Below are 12766 nucleotides of genomic sequence, written 5' to 3' on the forward strand. Positions count from 1 at the left end.
AAGGCTGCTAGGACCTCCAAAATTTCAGGCAAGTTCATCTATCATTTCCATACTGAATGAACAACAATATATATAGTATTGAGAATGGTGTGGTGTAAGCGAGCCTGCTTCCGAAGAAACTTGCATGTCCTATTATTTATTTATTTATTAGTTAGAAAGACTTCACAGGCTTACGAAGAAGCCTGTGAGGTCTGCTATGCCAGAGAAAAATCACGTTGCTTAATCTGGTTGAACGTACGAGATATCTTTTTTTTTTTACGCCCTCCAATAAAAGTAAAGTGCCGTTTGCCGCAAGCGCAAATATGTAGCAATGTTCGTCTAAATTATTGAGAAATTGAGGCGAAAGGTTTATATTCGTTCTATTATGATGGATGTGCTTTAGTAAGCTTCACCGCAGTACAGATGCGTATTGCGGCAAAATTATTTAGCCTGCGAATAGCGGCGAACAGCGGCCTCAGGAGAAATTAGATATACTTGACAAGCGCTAACATGACGTCGGACGGGGAACGAGAAGCACACACGACACGTTCTTGTCCGACGTCTTCATAGCGATAGTTAAGTATGTCTTGATTTTGGATTACATGCCAACTATCCCAACTCTACGAACATGAAAAAAAGGGCTACCAGCGAGACAGGAAGGACGTGCACACAAGGAAAGGGCGTTAGACAAGGATCGATGCTGGACTTTAAACTGTACTTTACTAGAATTCACATTGCCGGCACATAAGCTCCGATGCATGCACATCTTCAACTCCTCCCAAGACATGTGCATTGATAACACCTCGAAAAGTACATTACCGAACGAAGACAGCCGACACATGCGCAAGTTGTACTCTTCCCAAGATCCGTGCATCAATGTCAGTTTCTTTAATCACCTTTTACTTACCTGATTGGTCAGCACGTTCCTTCTTGGTTAAACACAGAGACATATCACTGATGCAATTTTCTTTCTCATTTTCCATGTGAAAATCTTCTAAGATTTCCCGCTCGTATCTAGTCTTACCCCTCCCTAAAATGGTCACATGACAAACATTGATGCATTTTTTTTGCAGTTTTTGCAGCCGCGGTAATGAACTGCGAAACTGCTTCCCTAGTTCCCGCTTAAGGATGCGTTATGTTCTGGCAGGCACCTATTAACACACCTACCTGTCTGGCCTATATATACTTTACCACAAGCCAACGGAATGCGGTAAACAGCCCTAGTCTTGCACTCGATGATGGGTGTCACGTGTTTAATTTTACCGGCACCTATCTTTGTCCCCTCGTCTCTAATCCTCGCGCATGGGCTAGCCAGTTTGCAAAGTGCGGAAAATTCAACGCTTACACCTTCCGCCACCTTCTTCATGTTGTGGGAGATTTTATAAAAGTGCGGCATTGCTTCTAGTTGATTTCTTCGCTCTGATGTCGGCGACTTCTGGCCTGCAAAAGCCTTCGCTTTCCACAATCTGGCTTCAGCAACAGCCCTAATGACCGAGAGAGGGAAACCTGCTACAAGCAAACTCTCAACCGGCTGTTTCAGGCTATACGCCATGCGGTTGGCAGCAGCTCTTCTGCAGTGCGTCCAGAAGGCGTCCAACAACGACACCCCTGTTGAACCGTTTATACTTACTAGAATCATACGGCAATAGCGCCGTATGATTCTGCTTTTTTTAGTCCGTGGGGAAAACATCCAGCAGACATGGTCATTATCGTGAAAGGTTAGTTGTAAGTCCAGGGGTGGGTCAACACGCGTCTCTTTGAGGATCTGTACTTTGTGTTTCGCTGGTACCCCATTTTTTCATTTTCATTTTCAGCCACCTTCAGGGGCTGTAACAGGAGTGGAAATAACAAAACGAAACTGAACAGCAATATAAGTAGTACAGAACATATTGAAAACCATAATTATACATTAGTCAATAAAAAAAATCATCTCGTGAAATACACAAACAAAACAAAAATGCATCACTCAGAAATCAGAACAACAGCCATCTTATGCAGCAGCAATCTGACCTCATCGCCTTTTGCTAGTGCCATAGATGAAATCTTTTAAGTGGCATAGAAATTCAGCTAATGATGTCGACCGAACAGCAGAATCTGGAAGAGAGTTCCAGCCTCTACAAGTTCGGGGAAAATAACTAAACTTCAAACAATTATTTTTTATAGTCAGTAATGGTATAAACTTACTATGACGATGCCTTGATCTTTCATAAGTTTTGATGTCAAAGTAATGTGATTTAATTATTTTAAGGTAGTTATTGATAATTAGGTAAATAGTGTTTAGTCTTTCATATCTAATTCTGGTTTCTAGGATATGTAGTTGGGCTTGTTGGCAGAGATCTGTTGAATGGTTTCGGCGGTATTTATTAAAGATAAACCTTACAGCGAGTCGCTGAATCCTATCAAGCTTGTGACAATTAGTTGCTGTGTGAGGATCCCATATTACTTTAGCATATTCGATTATCTGTCTGACTAGGGTTTTGTAAGCGAGGCACTTTACATCCAGAGTATCACAGTGCATAGTGCGTCACAGGTACCACAGTCTTTTGAAAGCTTTGGAAATGACATTTTCAATGTGGGTATTCCATTGTAGATCTTATGTAAACGTTATGCCTAAGTATTTATACTGATCAACTCTTTCAAGCATATAACCGTTGATTTGATAATTGTAATGAAGATCATTTTTCTTTCTAGTTACTGCCATAAACACAGACTTTTTGAAGTTTACCTCCATCTGCCAGTCGTTACTCCATTTCATTATTCTTTGCAGGTTTAAATTTAATTTATTCTTATCATCAACTGCATTTATGGTACTGTGCATCACACAGTCGTCAGCAAAAAGTCGTAATGGAACATCAATGTTACTTTGTAAATAATTAATAAAGATCAAAACTAGGAGTGCACCTAAGACGCTACCTTGTGGTACACCAGAAGCAATGGGAAGAATGTTGGACTGACAACCTCTAAGAGTTACATACTGTTTACGAGTGGATACGTACGCAGAAAACCATTGTGTGAGTGTTTGACTTTTAAAGACCGCATTAACCTTATATAAGAATTTTCGGTGCGAAACTTTATCAAATGCTTTCGCAAAGTTCAAGATATACAATGTGTGTTTGACCGCGCGAATTTATTGTTTCTGCGAGATCATGAACTATTTTTATCAGTTGGGTAATCGTGGACAGTACCTTTCGAAATCCATGCTGACGATAATGCAAACTATCATGCTGGTCGAGATAGCCGAGCAGGTATTTGGATATGATGTGTTCAAGTAACTTCAAAACTGTACTATAGTGAGCGAAATCGGGTGATAATTTCTAACACAATTATTTCCGCTTTTATGAACTGTTCAAGTTCGTCATCCACCAACTGGCCCAAGAGCTTGCGCTAATATCCAAACGTTATTCTGTAATTGTGTCTCAGAACACCGAGATCATAGTAAAGCCAGCTGCGCAGGATCTCCAGAGCACACAAAGGGCAGTAGGGGCATCAAAGCTGGAAACAGGGCAGTCCGTCGGTTGGGGCAGCGGAAACCAGAGCTCGCATCCAAGTTCAATTGCCCGCGATAGTGGACGATCGATCTTGTACACTTTCGACAGACAGAGGCCTCAGCGAGCCCACAAGTTGCGGATCAGTCCCGTTTCCAATCGATGTATCCGTGTTGCCAATATATGCTGTCCTGGAGGCGCCGGCAAGGTATTCTAAATAATGAATGAGACGCTGTTTACAATTGGTACTACAATTTCTCACGTCCCTTCACTGCAATACACCCTATTTTTCACCGCAACAGAAGTGTATTGTGGTGAAGCAATATTAAAACACATAAAAATCTTCGTTGGAATTGGTTTCCGAAATATTGATAAATTACGGAGGAAATGTGTAGAAGGCCAACTGGCTCTTCAGTCTTGTACACTATACGACGGCTCTCCGTTGCTTTTTTTTTTGAGCCAGAAAATTTTGATGATATGTGCACGTAAACAGCAAAATTATTATATAGCAGCGCGCGCAAATACTAGTGCCTGATTTCCCTCCGGCATAGGTATACAGAACTTGCATCGCAGAACTCTTACGTCGAGTGGCTGAAGCAACTAAAGCGGACATGGTTGTTCAACCGCGACAAGAAGCATCGTTGCAGTTGCACGGAAGCAACGCAGTTAAATGTCATGGGACCTCTGAGGCCTGTAAACCATCTCCGGTTTCGGACGGCGTATTTCTGTGTGTACTGAGTTCACGGAAAGCGGCACTTCCAAGCGCACTCGCCCCAGTTAGGAGCTGCGACCGTAAAAAAGGATCCAGAAATGTTTCGCTTGCTTGAAGAAACAGGTGTTTGTCAAGCCTATCAAACTGAATGTGATGTTTTATTTGTTTATGAAGCGCTTCAGTAAAATGCCCCCACATCCACCGAAGTTGTGGCTTGCGCCACTGAGCACGAGGGGGTGGTTTCGATTCCCGGTCACGGCGGCCGCTCTCTCATGGCGCCGGAATACAAAAAAACGCTCGCGTACTGCTCACCGTGTGCACGTTAAAGAACCCCTGGAACCCGGCGTGGTTGCCCAGTGGCTATAGTGTCGGGCTGCTGAGCACAAGGTTGCGGGATCGAATCCCGGCCACGGCGACCGCATTTCAATGGAGGCGAAATGCGAAAACACCCGTGTGCTTAGATTTAGGTGCACGTTGAAGAACCCCAGGTGGTCGAAATTTCCGGAGTCCTCCACTACGGCGTGCCTCATAATCAGAAAGTGGTTCTGGTACGTAAAACCCCATAATTTTTTTAACCCCTGTAGGTGACAATTAACTCGGACTCCTCCACTACAGCGTACCTCGGAATCAGATCGTCGAATTTGCACGTAACAGCACAGAATATTTTTGAAGAGAACCAATTGCACAAATGGTCAGCGAAACAAGTGTAGGAAGGATGGATGTCGACCGCCAACAGAATAAGACAGCACGCTCTCTGTTTTCGATTTTCATGCTCTTTTTTTTGTAATTGGTGCATAAGTACGTGCCATACATGATCGCCATACATGATATAAGATCGCCCGAAAGTTCTATGGGCGCATGTTTCATGCCCGATGCAGCCTCAACTGCAAACACACCAATACTTCGTTTTCTTTTCCTTTTGCCATTCTTTATGTCACTCCAAACTCCGCTCTTTCTTGAGCGAAATGCGTTCTTTTCTTTTTGTTTGTTTGCAGTTTAATAATTCCATTAGTTTAGCATGCCGATTACGTGCCGTTATTATATAATTCTTGAAGATTTAGTATCAGTTGCGTATATACAAATTTCTTTATGAGTTTCTGGACGGGGGCATGGCATTTGAACGTGTTAGTGGGGTTGCTTAAGAGAACCATGTGGATCTCAGAGTCCACGTAATCACTTGAACTTGAAAATTGATTGATCGGTTCATGCAGTTTAGCATCCTATAAAGTAATGATTGGTCTACGAGGATCGCGATTGTGAAGCACATAGGATTATCCTTTTCGACCGGCGGTTCTTCAACGTGCACCTAAATCAATCTTCAAGAGTGTTCCTGCGCTCCGTCCACCATGGTAATACCGCCATTGAGGCTGGGAGTTCAATGCATGCTTAGAAGCAGAGTTTTACAGCCACCAAGCCACCACGCTGGGTTCACTTCAATTAGTGACAGCTTAGGTTAACAGTGACTTCTAAAAAATAATTAATTTTGGGATATGGCGTGCAAAAACTACGATTAGAATACGAGGCTCGCCACATAGTGGCCGACTCCATATGAACTTTGACCACCCATGGTTCTTTAACATGCGCGAAAATATGAGTACACAATAGCTTTTTCTTGTTGTTGCTGATTTTTTCATTTGGCCCCCATGGATTTGCGGCCACCTTGACTAGGATTTAACCCGTGAGCTCGAAATAAGTAGTGCGACAGCATAACCACTAAGCTATACCCCGACCGGTAACGGCGACTACTCACGAAGGCGATGGCCGCAGGTACGAAGGAAAGGTCCGTCAAAGACCAGTTGTCCGGAAGATCCAGCGCTGGCGTCGAGCCTCCCAGCGAGTCCAAAGAAGACCAGGATAAAAAAGAGAGAAAGAAAGAGGCTCACCTGGAGGGAGAAGAAGAGGCGCTGGAGAAGACGGAGGCGAAAGAGAAGCCGGAAGAGATCAAGTCCCCGGTAGCAAAGAAACCACGGAAGAAACCCCCGCGTGGTTTCAAGATGCCCGACGGAACGTACGTTGGCCTCAGTGAGAAGAATCGATACCTGAAGTAAGTACACCGGCAACTACAGTTTAGTAATTGTCATGGCGGTCAGCGCAACAAAATGGGTGGAAAGGACAAAAAGGCTGAAAAGAGCGTTTCTGGTGCCTTCTGCTTATTTTCTTGCCCTGATCTTCAGAACAACTACGCTTTCGCAACTAACCCAAACCAACTCCCTTCTACATGTACTAAGGTTGCCCGTATAGTATTTGGCATTACAACGACGCAAATTGAAATATAAACGCAAGAAAAAAGTAAAAAATAAGCTATATCCTGATATTGAAGCAGCGCACTTACATCTGAGACGCACATATAGAAATGACAGACACATGCGCTGTAATGCAACTATGTCAGATATAGATGCGCTGCTTCAATATCAAAGCTAACCAACTAGCCTATCAGTATCTTTTAAGCAAGCTATATCACATTTGTCTTTAACCGTGCGTAAGGTGTTTATTGATTGTTGTTCATTTATTGATTTATATGATAATAGTGCAGGTCATTCCGGCTCATGCAGGAAAGGCAGTCTATACAGATAGTAGTTGCAAGAGAATAAATAGTTGTCATTAGTACAACAATGTGCATAACATTTTGAAAGGTACATAGACTGACAAAGAGCACATAACAAAACAGCAGACTGCCCGGACCATTTTGCAAAGCAGGTGCTCCCAAAGAAAGTGAACAAAATTTACGGACTTGGTAGATCGTTTCTAGAAGTACATTCCAATATTCTGTCGTGTGCAGAAAATGGCTCTCCCAGAATATATCGTTCTCGCAAAAATTGCCTTCAAGGAATGAATATAGGTCTGTGTTAGGTTTAAGAGTTGGCGTAACAATCTTAGCGTTACCAATCATAATGATATAAAGAAAAGTAAATGCCTAGATTTACTAACATTCACAAGTGCAGTGGCGAAATCAGTTCTCCTAGGAGATATCTACTGAACATAAACCTGACCGCCTTTCGATGGACCATTTCAAGATGACATTGGCGTGCGCTCTGCTCTGACGCCGAACATTTACATTACAGCTTCAAAATGCCACATGAATTTCCAGGTGCCGCAGAAATTCATGTGCCGTGTTCTTTACCCATATGTGTGGCGCCTTCCCCGAAATGAGCTAATTGAGTTGCAGCTATTTCCAGTATCACGGAATACGCGTTAACAATAATAATAACAGGAACTGATGCACCGGGAGGTATCTGGCACTGTTGCCCCACTTTCTCTCTTTAACGCTGCCCACTGAATTTTTTTTTTTGCAACATTGGCGAACAAATGAACGTACCACTTCATTTTTATGACACAATCAAAAACTTCATGTTAACTATTTCTATGATCTCGAGGTTAAACTCGCAGCGAATCACCTCTGCCGCAGAGCCATGTACAAGGAGCACCTGAAATGCGACTACGTGCCTTTCTGCATACTCGGAGTGCTCATGGTGGTTGTCATCGCCCTGGTCTACTTGTACGCCTTTAGACCGGGTATGTTGTTTGGGGCGATGGCTCTGCAGATTATGTCTGGGTGCATCAACATACCATTCGTAATTGTCTTGCAGACATATTTAACCGATTTATTGAAGCAAGTAAGTAGACGAGTTACCGCACTCATTTCTCTTGTTTTATGTCAAAAGCGAGAAAGGGCTTGTCCAGCTCGTTATTGAGTGATTTTTATTGATCGTGGGAGGGCTTTATATTGACACCCGCCACTGCTGGCACTGATGTACCGACTGCTTCTCGAAGGGGGAGGGGGAAGCAGACCACAAACGCTCTCTCTCTCTCTCTCTCTCTCTCTCTCTCTATATATATATATATATATATATATATATATATATATATATCTTCGTCAGCAATAGTTTTGTTGGACTTTCCAACGCGCAGCCGAATCTGGCTGCTTTCAAAAGTGGGGGAGGGAGGGGGCAAATGACATGCTTTTACCCCACCCCCCCTCCACTGTCAAAAGTGGGGAGGGGGGTAAGTGTCCCCATTGCCCTGACTATTACTGCTGGTGTCTCCAATTGAGAAAAGTGCCGCGGTGGTCATGCGGGTTTGTGCAGCGCACTATATTTAATTTCCCAGGCCAACGCTATATGGAGCAACACGTAAATAAGCGGGGAAAATAGAGAAAGAATGTATAGAAAGGTTGGGAGGTCAACAACAGGCAGTGCTGGTTGGCTATACCCTGCAAGGCGAGGAGGGTGCAAGTGAATAAAATGAGAAGTAATGGGATATGAAGAAAATAGAAAAGAGCATAAACGAAGTAAACCACGTATGCACCATCCAACGCTAGTCGGTAGCGCTGTCCAAGCGTCAGTTGACCATTTTTTCATCCAGGCATTGTCCGATGGTTCTGAATGTAAAGACAAATAATGTTCAAAATGAGCGGTTGGTTGCGCAGAGGGAAAGGCCGTGGCCGAAAAGAGCAGAGTAGCGCCAGTTGGGTGCAACCGAATCATGTGCGCACACGCGAAGTCGCCAACTGTGACCTCTTGTTTCGGTCGTGTGAAGCGAGCAACATCTTGGCTTCGTATTTTTATGACTGAAAAAATTTAGCCCATCTGGTTTCTTTCTCTTTGCTCGTGCCTGTCCTGGATTTTGACGGCAGTTCGGAACCTTTTGGGTCTCAACAAGAAGGACGAAGACCAGGAAGATACGGGATCTATACACATCATGCCCCCCAATTCCAGTAAGTACTCAACCACTTCTAGACGACATGTTGAATCGCTGAAAGAAGTAAGATAACCGAAAATCTGGGCCCAGAACTAATACAAAGACGAGACATTAAGTCGCGGTTAGCATATGCATAGTAAAAAAAATATTTAGCATGCATCCGTTATCTACGCGATCAGTGCCGGCATACGTTGCAGAGAATAAAACAAGCCAGAAAGTGCTTGCTATAAAATTAATGCCTCGCATTTCGGCCTTTAACATGAAATCTCAGATTTGTTTTTATATTCATGAAAATGGCGTCAACTTATAGATGAAGGCTGTACTACCCTCACACATGTTTGTTTGAAAGGTTCGGCTTACTTTGTAAAGACTGATTAAGAAAGGAAGCAAGGATCAAGCCAGTGAGAGAACAGACGATTGCTCAAGCACATCTCCTCTTTGTGATCCCTCGCCAACATTTCATGAACGTATATAGGACATCCGCGATTAAGCAGCAAGAATAAAGATAGAGTAAGATTACGTGAAAGGCACACTGAAAAAAAGTTAGTCAGCTAAGACTGATATATTGTTTTCGCGGTAAGCTTGGTTGATTTTTCCAATAGAAAATCAGGGTCAAAGTTTGATCTTCGCGCCGAAACACAGCGCCGGAACATTACTGTGATGTAAAGGATTTCAATGTGTTGTCTCCTTTTGGGGCTGTTGCGTCACAGTAAAAGTTCTTGAAACTTGCGAAGTTCTGTTTTTGCCGCGTTTGAAATAGTGTAGCCTATATTTATAAATAAAAGTTTAACTAAGCCCGAGTAGACAGCGTCGAAACCCATGACGTCACGGCAGGCTGGCAGACTCGAACTTCATGATGGTGTCGTCCCCTGTCTTTTGTTTTGTGCACTTTTTGTGGCTAATCGATCCTCCTCTTACGGTAAAAGTGGCTTTCTTTTTTCGTATTGTAGGAACATGATGTACTAACACAGCTTGAACTATTTATCTCTTTAGTGTCTATTTAAGGCGGAATAGCCAATTATGCTTTCTTTAATAAACAAAGAAAAGAAGCAAATGGGACAAAAGGCAGCGACGGTGCCCTGAACTCACCGCGCTTACTTTACGGGTCGTAGTGGATTCTGATGCGTCTACATTGGCCTGGCTAATTATTTATCCATAACAAAGGACTACATACTCCATGCCAAAGGAACCGAAGAAGTTTCGAAAAACGTTCTTGCGCCTAAGCTACCCAGGTATGAAATGAGAAAAAAAAGAACACTCCGCAACCCGCCACGTCACACTGATGTTCGGTTGCTGAGATGTCGGCTCGAGAACTCAAGAAATTCAAGCACGGCCTCCTGCTTCCTCTATTAAATCGTCTCCCTCCTAATAAACAGAAAGTGTGGGTTTTGAAGAAAGTTATTGCCAGCGAGAACTTCAGGAGCATGCTTTAGTGTCCCTTTTAATTCCAGTTACTGGAAGTGACCTTAACCACCGCGTATCGAATTATAAGATAGAGAAAAACCGCGTGGAGGAAGAGCGGTCTTTGGAGCGTTGTGTTTCTCAAGTTTGCTCCGCATTAGGGACTTTTTCCCATGTCAGCAGTTGGACTCTTTTCGGCTTCCATGCGCAACAACCTTGTGCAATCGTCGGCTGAAATTGAATTTACTGATTAAAGAACGCGTTGATTCACGAGAAAAAGATTCCGTTCATTTTTGAGATGCTCCCTCGTATGTATGTATGTATGTATGTATGTATGTATGTATGTATGTATGTATGTATGTATGTATGTATGTATGTATGTATGTATGTATGTATGTATGTATGTATGTATGTATGTATGTATGTATGTATGTATGTATGTATGTATGTATGTATGTATGTATGTATGTATGTATGTATGTATGTATGTATGTATGTATGTATGTATCACGGCGTCTCTCCTTATACATTAGGTTTTCAATTTGAATGCTTACAGGTTTAAAGCAAGGCGCCTGGTCCTCACCCGAAGAGAATGCAAGGCCTTCTACCACGTCACCTGCCAACGAAAGCAGCTTGCAAATGAGAATTCTTTAGCGAATTCCGAGCCACGCTTCTACTAATCTAGCGCGTCTCAAAAGAAACAGAAGCATTGTGAATGCTCGCCGACATTATTTAACAGCTTAACAGTTTAAACGTTTGAAATTACAAAACGCCCCCTAAATAGAATGCCTTTGGCTGCCTTGATATATCCGGAGAGCCTTCAAATTGCCTGAATTCACACAATTTACTCTAATTTTAATGTGATTGTCTTATCAATACTGTAACGCTGTACATATATGGCCCTCCTATGCGGTGTCTAATCCTTTAGTACTTGTGAATGGCGCTGAAATATTTGTTCACAATCAATCAATCAATTAATCAATTCAGTTTATTCACCAGATAGTACTGGAAGGCTACCTGGGCTAAAGGCTGCGGGGACAGCTTGACAGAGGCCCGAGTAGCCGTTACAAGGCAGATACAGCGAAACGGCAAAAACAAGCTACTTAACAACAATACATGAAGTGGAAGCTTATGCATATATGCTGATAAACAAAACCAACAAATATAATATAGAATCAATATAAAAAGAGTGCGTCAGCAACGCACGAAAAACAGAAATACGAGGATTGTATATAGAAAACATTATTTGATAGAACAAACATTTCTTACAACACTCTTACAAAAGATGCTGGCAACTGAGATTTCGACATGTATTGCGTTTGTTTGTATTTGTTCAGGAGTAAAGGAAGATTGGTGTTGTAGCATTTGTAGACTATAATCTGCGCGATAGCTTGGGAAAAACCCCATGTCTGTGTTGCATGTATTTAACACAGGCCGGCGTACACATAAGCTCGCCGTTGTTTCTAATAACTGCCTAAATATTTTATTTGAATGATAAAAAGACGCCAGGACACGATAATTTTACATGGTTTTTATGCGAATTATGCTGAAGTTTTCAGAAGCGCTCACACGAGATTCACTATTCATATTCAAGGTTTGCAAACTGCCGTATAACTCCTTTTTTTTTCAATATTTGTACTTGTTATGTTCGTTTTAGACGTCGTTAGCCAGACCAAACTACAATAAATAATTAGAGAAGCAAGCAGCGCATAATATATATTAATTTTATTATTTAAAGGAAGCACACGGCAAGGCGACATTGCACCACTGATGGACACAAGATTTTTACATAGGTTTAAGATGTGGGAGTCCCATGTAAGGATTCGAAGATAGTGTTACTACGAGTAAAGTGTGTTCCTAAACTATTTCAATGTCATCATTTCTACAACTAATGACGTTCTATAACCTTATAGCCTTGTTTCTGGCCCGAAAAAACATAACTTTTGTTTTTGAGGAATTATTTTAAACGAGTTTGATGAAGACCAGCTGACAAAGTTCCTAAGTACATAATTACAGTCAATTGCCAGTTTGGTCACGTCAGGACCGAAAAGAAGCACTGTGCAATCATCTGCATATATGTATAGTTAAGTTTATTGTCGAATTAATGTTAATTATGCTGTTTATGTCAACAATAAATAGAAGCGGTGCCAATACGCTTCCTTGCTGTACGCCTGTCATTATTGTTAGCAAGGATAATTTGTGCATGCCGATATATACAGATTGGCTTCTGTTGGAGAGGTAAGACCTAATTAAAGATAAAGGTTTACCGCGTATTCCACAGATCGATGACTTATGTGCTAAAAATTTATGGTCATGGGAATCAAACGCCTTGCTAAAGTCTATGGATAAGGCCAGAGTTATTAGTTTCTACGGGGTGATCAAAATTAAGCTTCGCAGATTTTTGAAAACTAAATATAGAATTAAAACATAAGTTATGCGGTCAGGTTGTGACGCAACAGCCGCTTTGAACCGGGGAAAAGCTTCGCCCCGA

The 12766-nt window shown here is 42.2% G+C and overlaps 1 protein-coding gene across 2 annotated transcripts in view; it reads left to right on the top strand.

Annotated features, from left to right (window-relative positions):
• Positions 1–12263, top strand: part of LOC139057807 (neurofilament heavy polypeptide-like) — a 28474-nt gene extending 16211 nt beyond the window's left edge. For both annotated transcript variants that reach the window (XM_070536556.1, XM_070536557.1), the window contains 5 exons: positions 5944–6220; positions 7583–7689; positions 7764–7790; positions 8810–8890; positions 10832–12263. In XM_070536556.1, coding sequence (XP_070392657.1) covers positions 5944–6220; positions 7583–7689; positions 7764–7790; positions 8810–8890; positions 10832–10929 — 590 coding nt within the window. In that variant the 3' untranslated portion in view covers positions 10930–12263. The remainder of the gene's footprint in view (positions 1–5943; positions 6221–7582; positions 7690–7763; positions 7791–8809; positions 8891–10831) is intronic.
• The last annotated feature ends 503 nt before the right edge of the window (positions 12264–12766 follow it).

The sequence above is a fragment of the Dermacentor albipictus genome, chromosome 3 (assembly GCF_038994185.2).
Source record: "Dermacentor albipictus isolate Rhodes 1998 colony chromosome 3, USDA_Dalb.pri_finalv2, whole genome shotgun sequence".
Taxonomy (NCBI): domain Eukaryota; kingdom Metazoa; phylum Arthropoda; class Arachnida; order Ixodida; family Ixodidae; genus Dermacentor; species Dermacentor albipictus.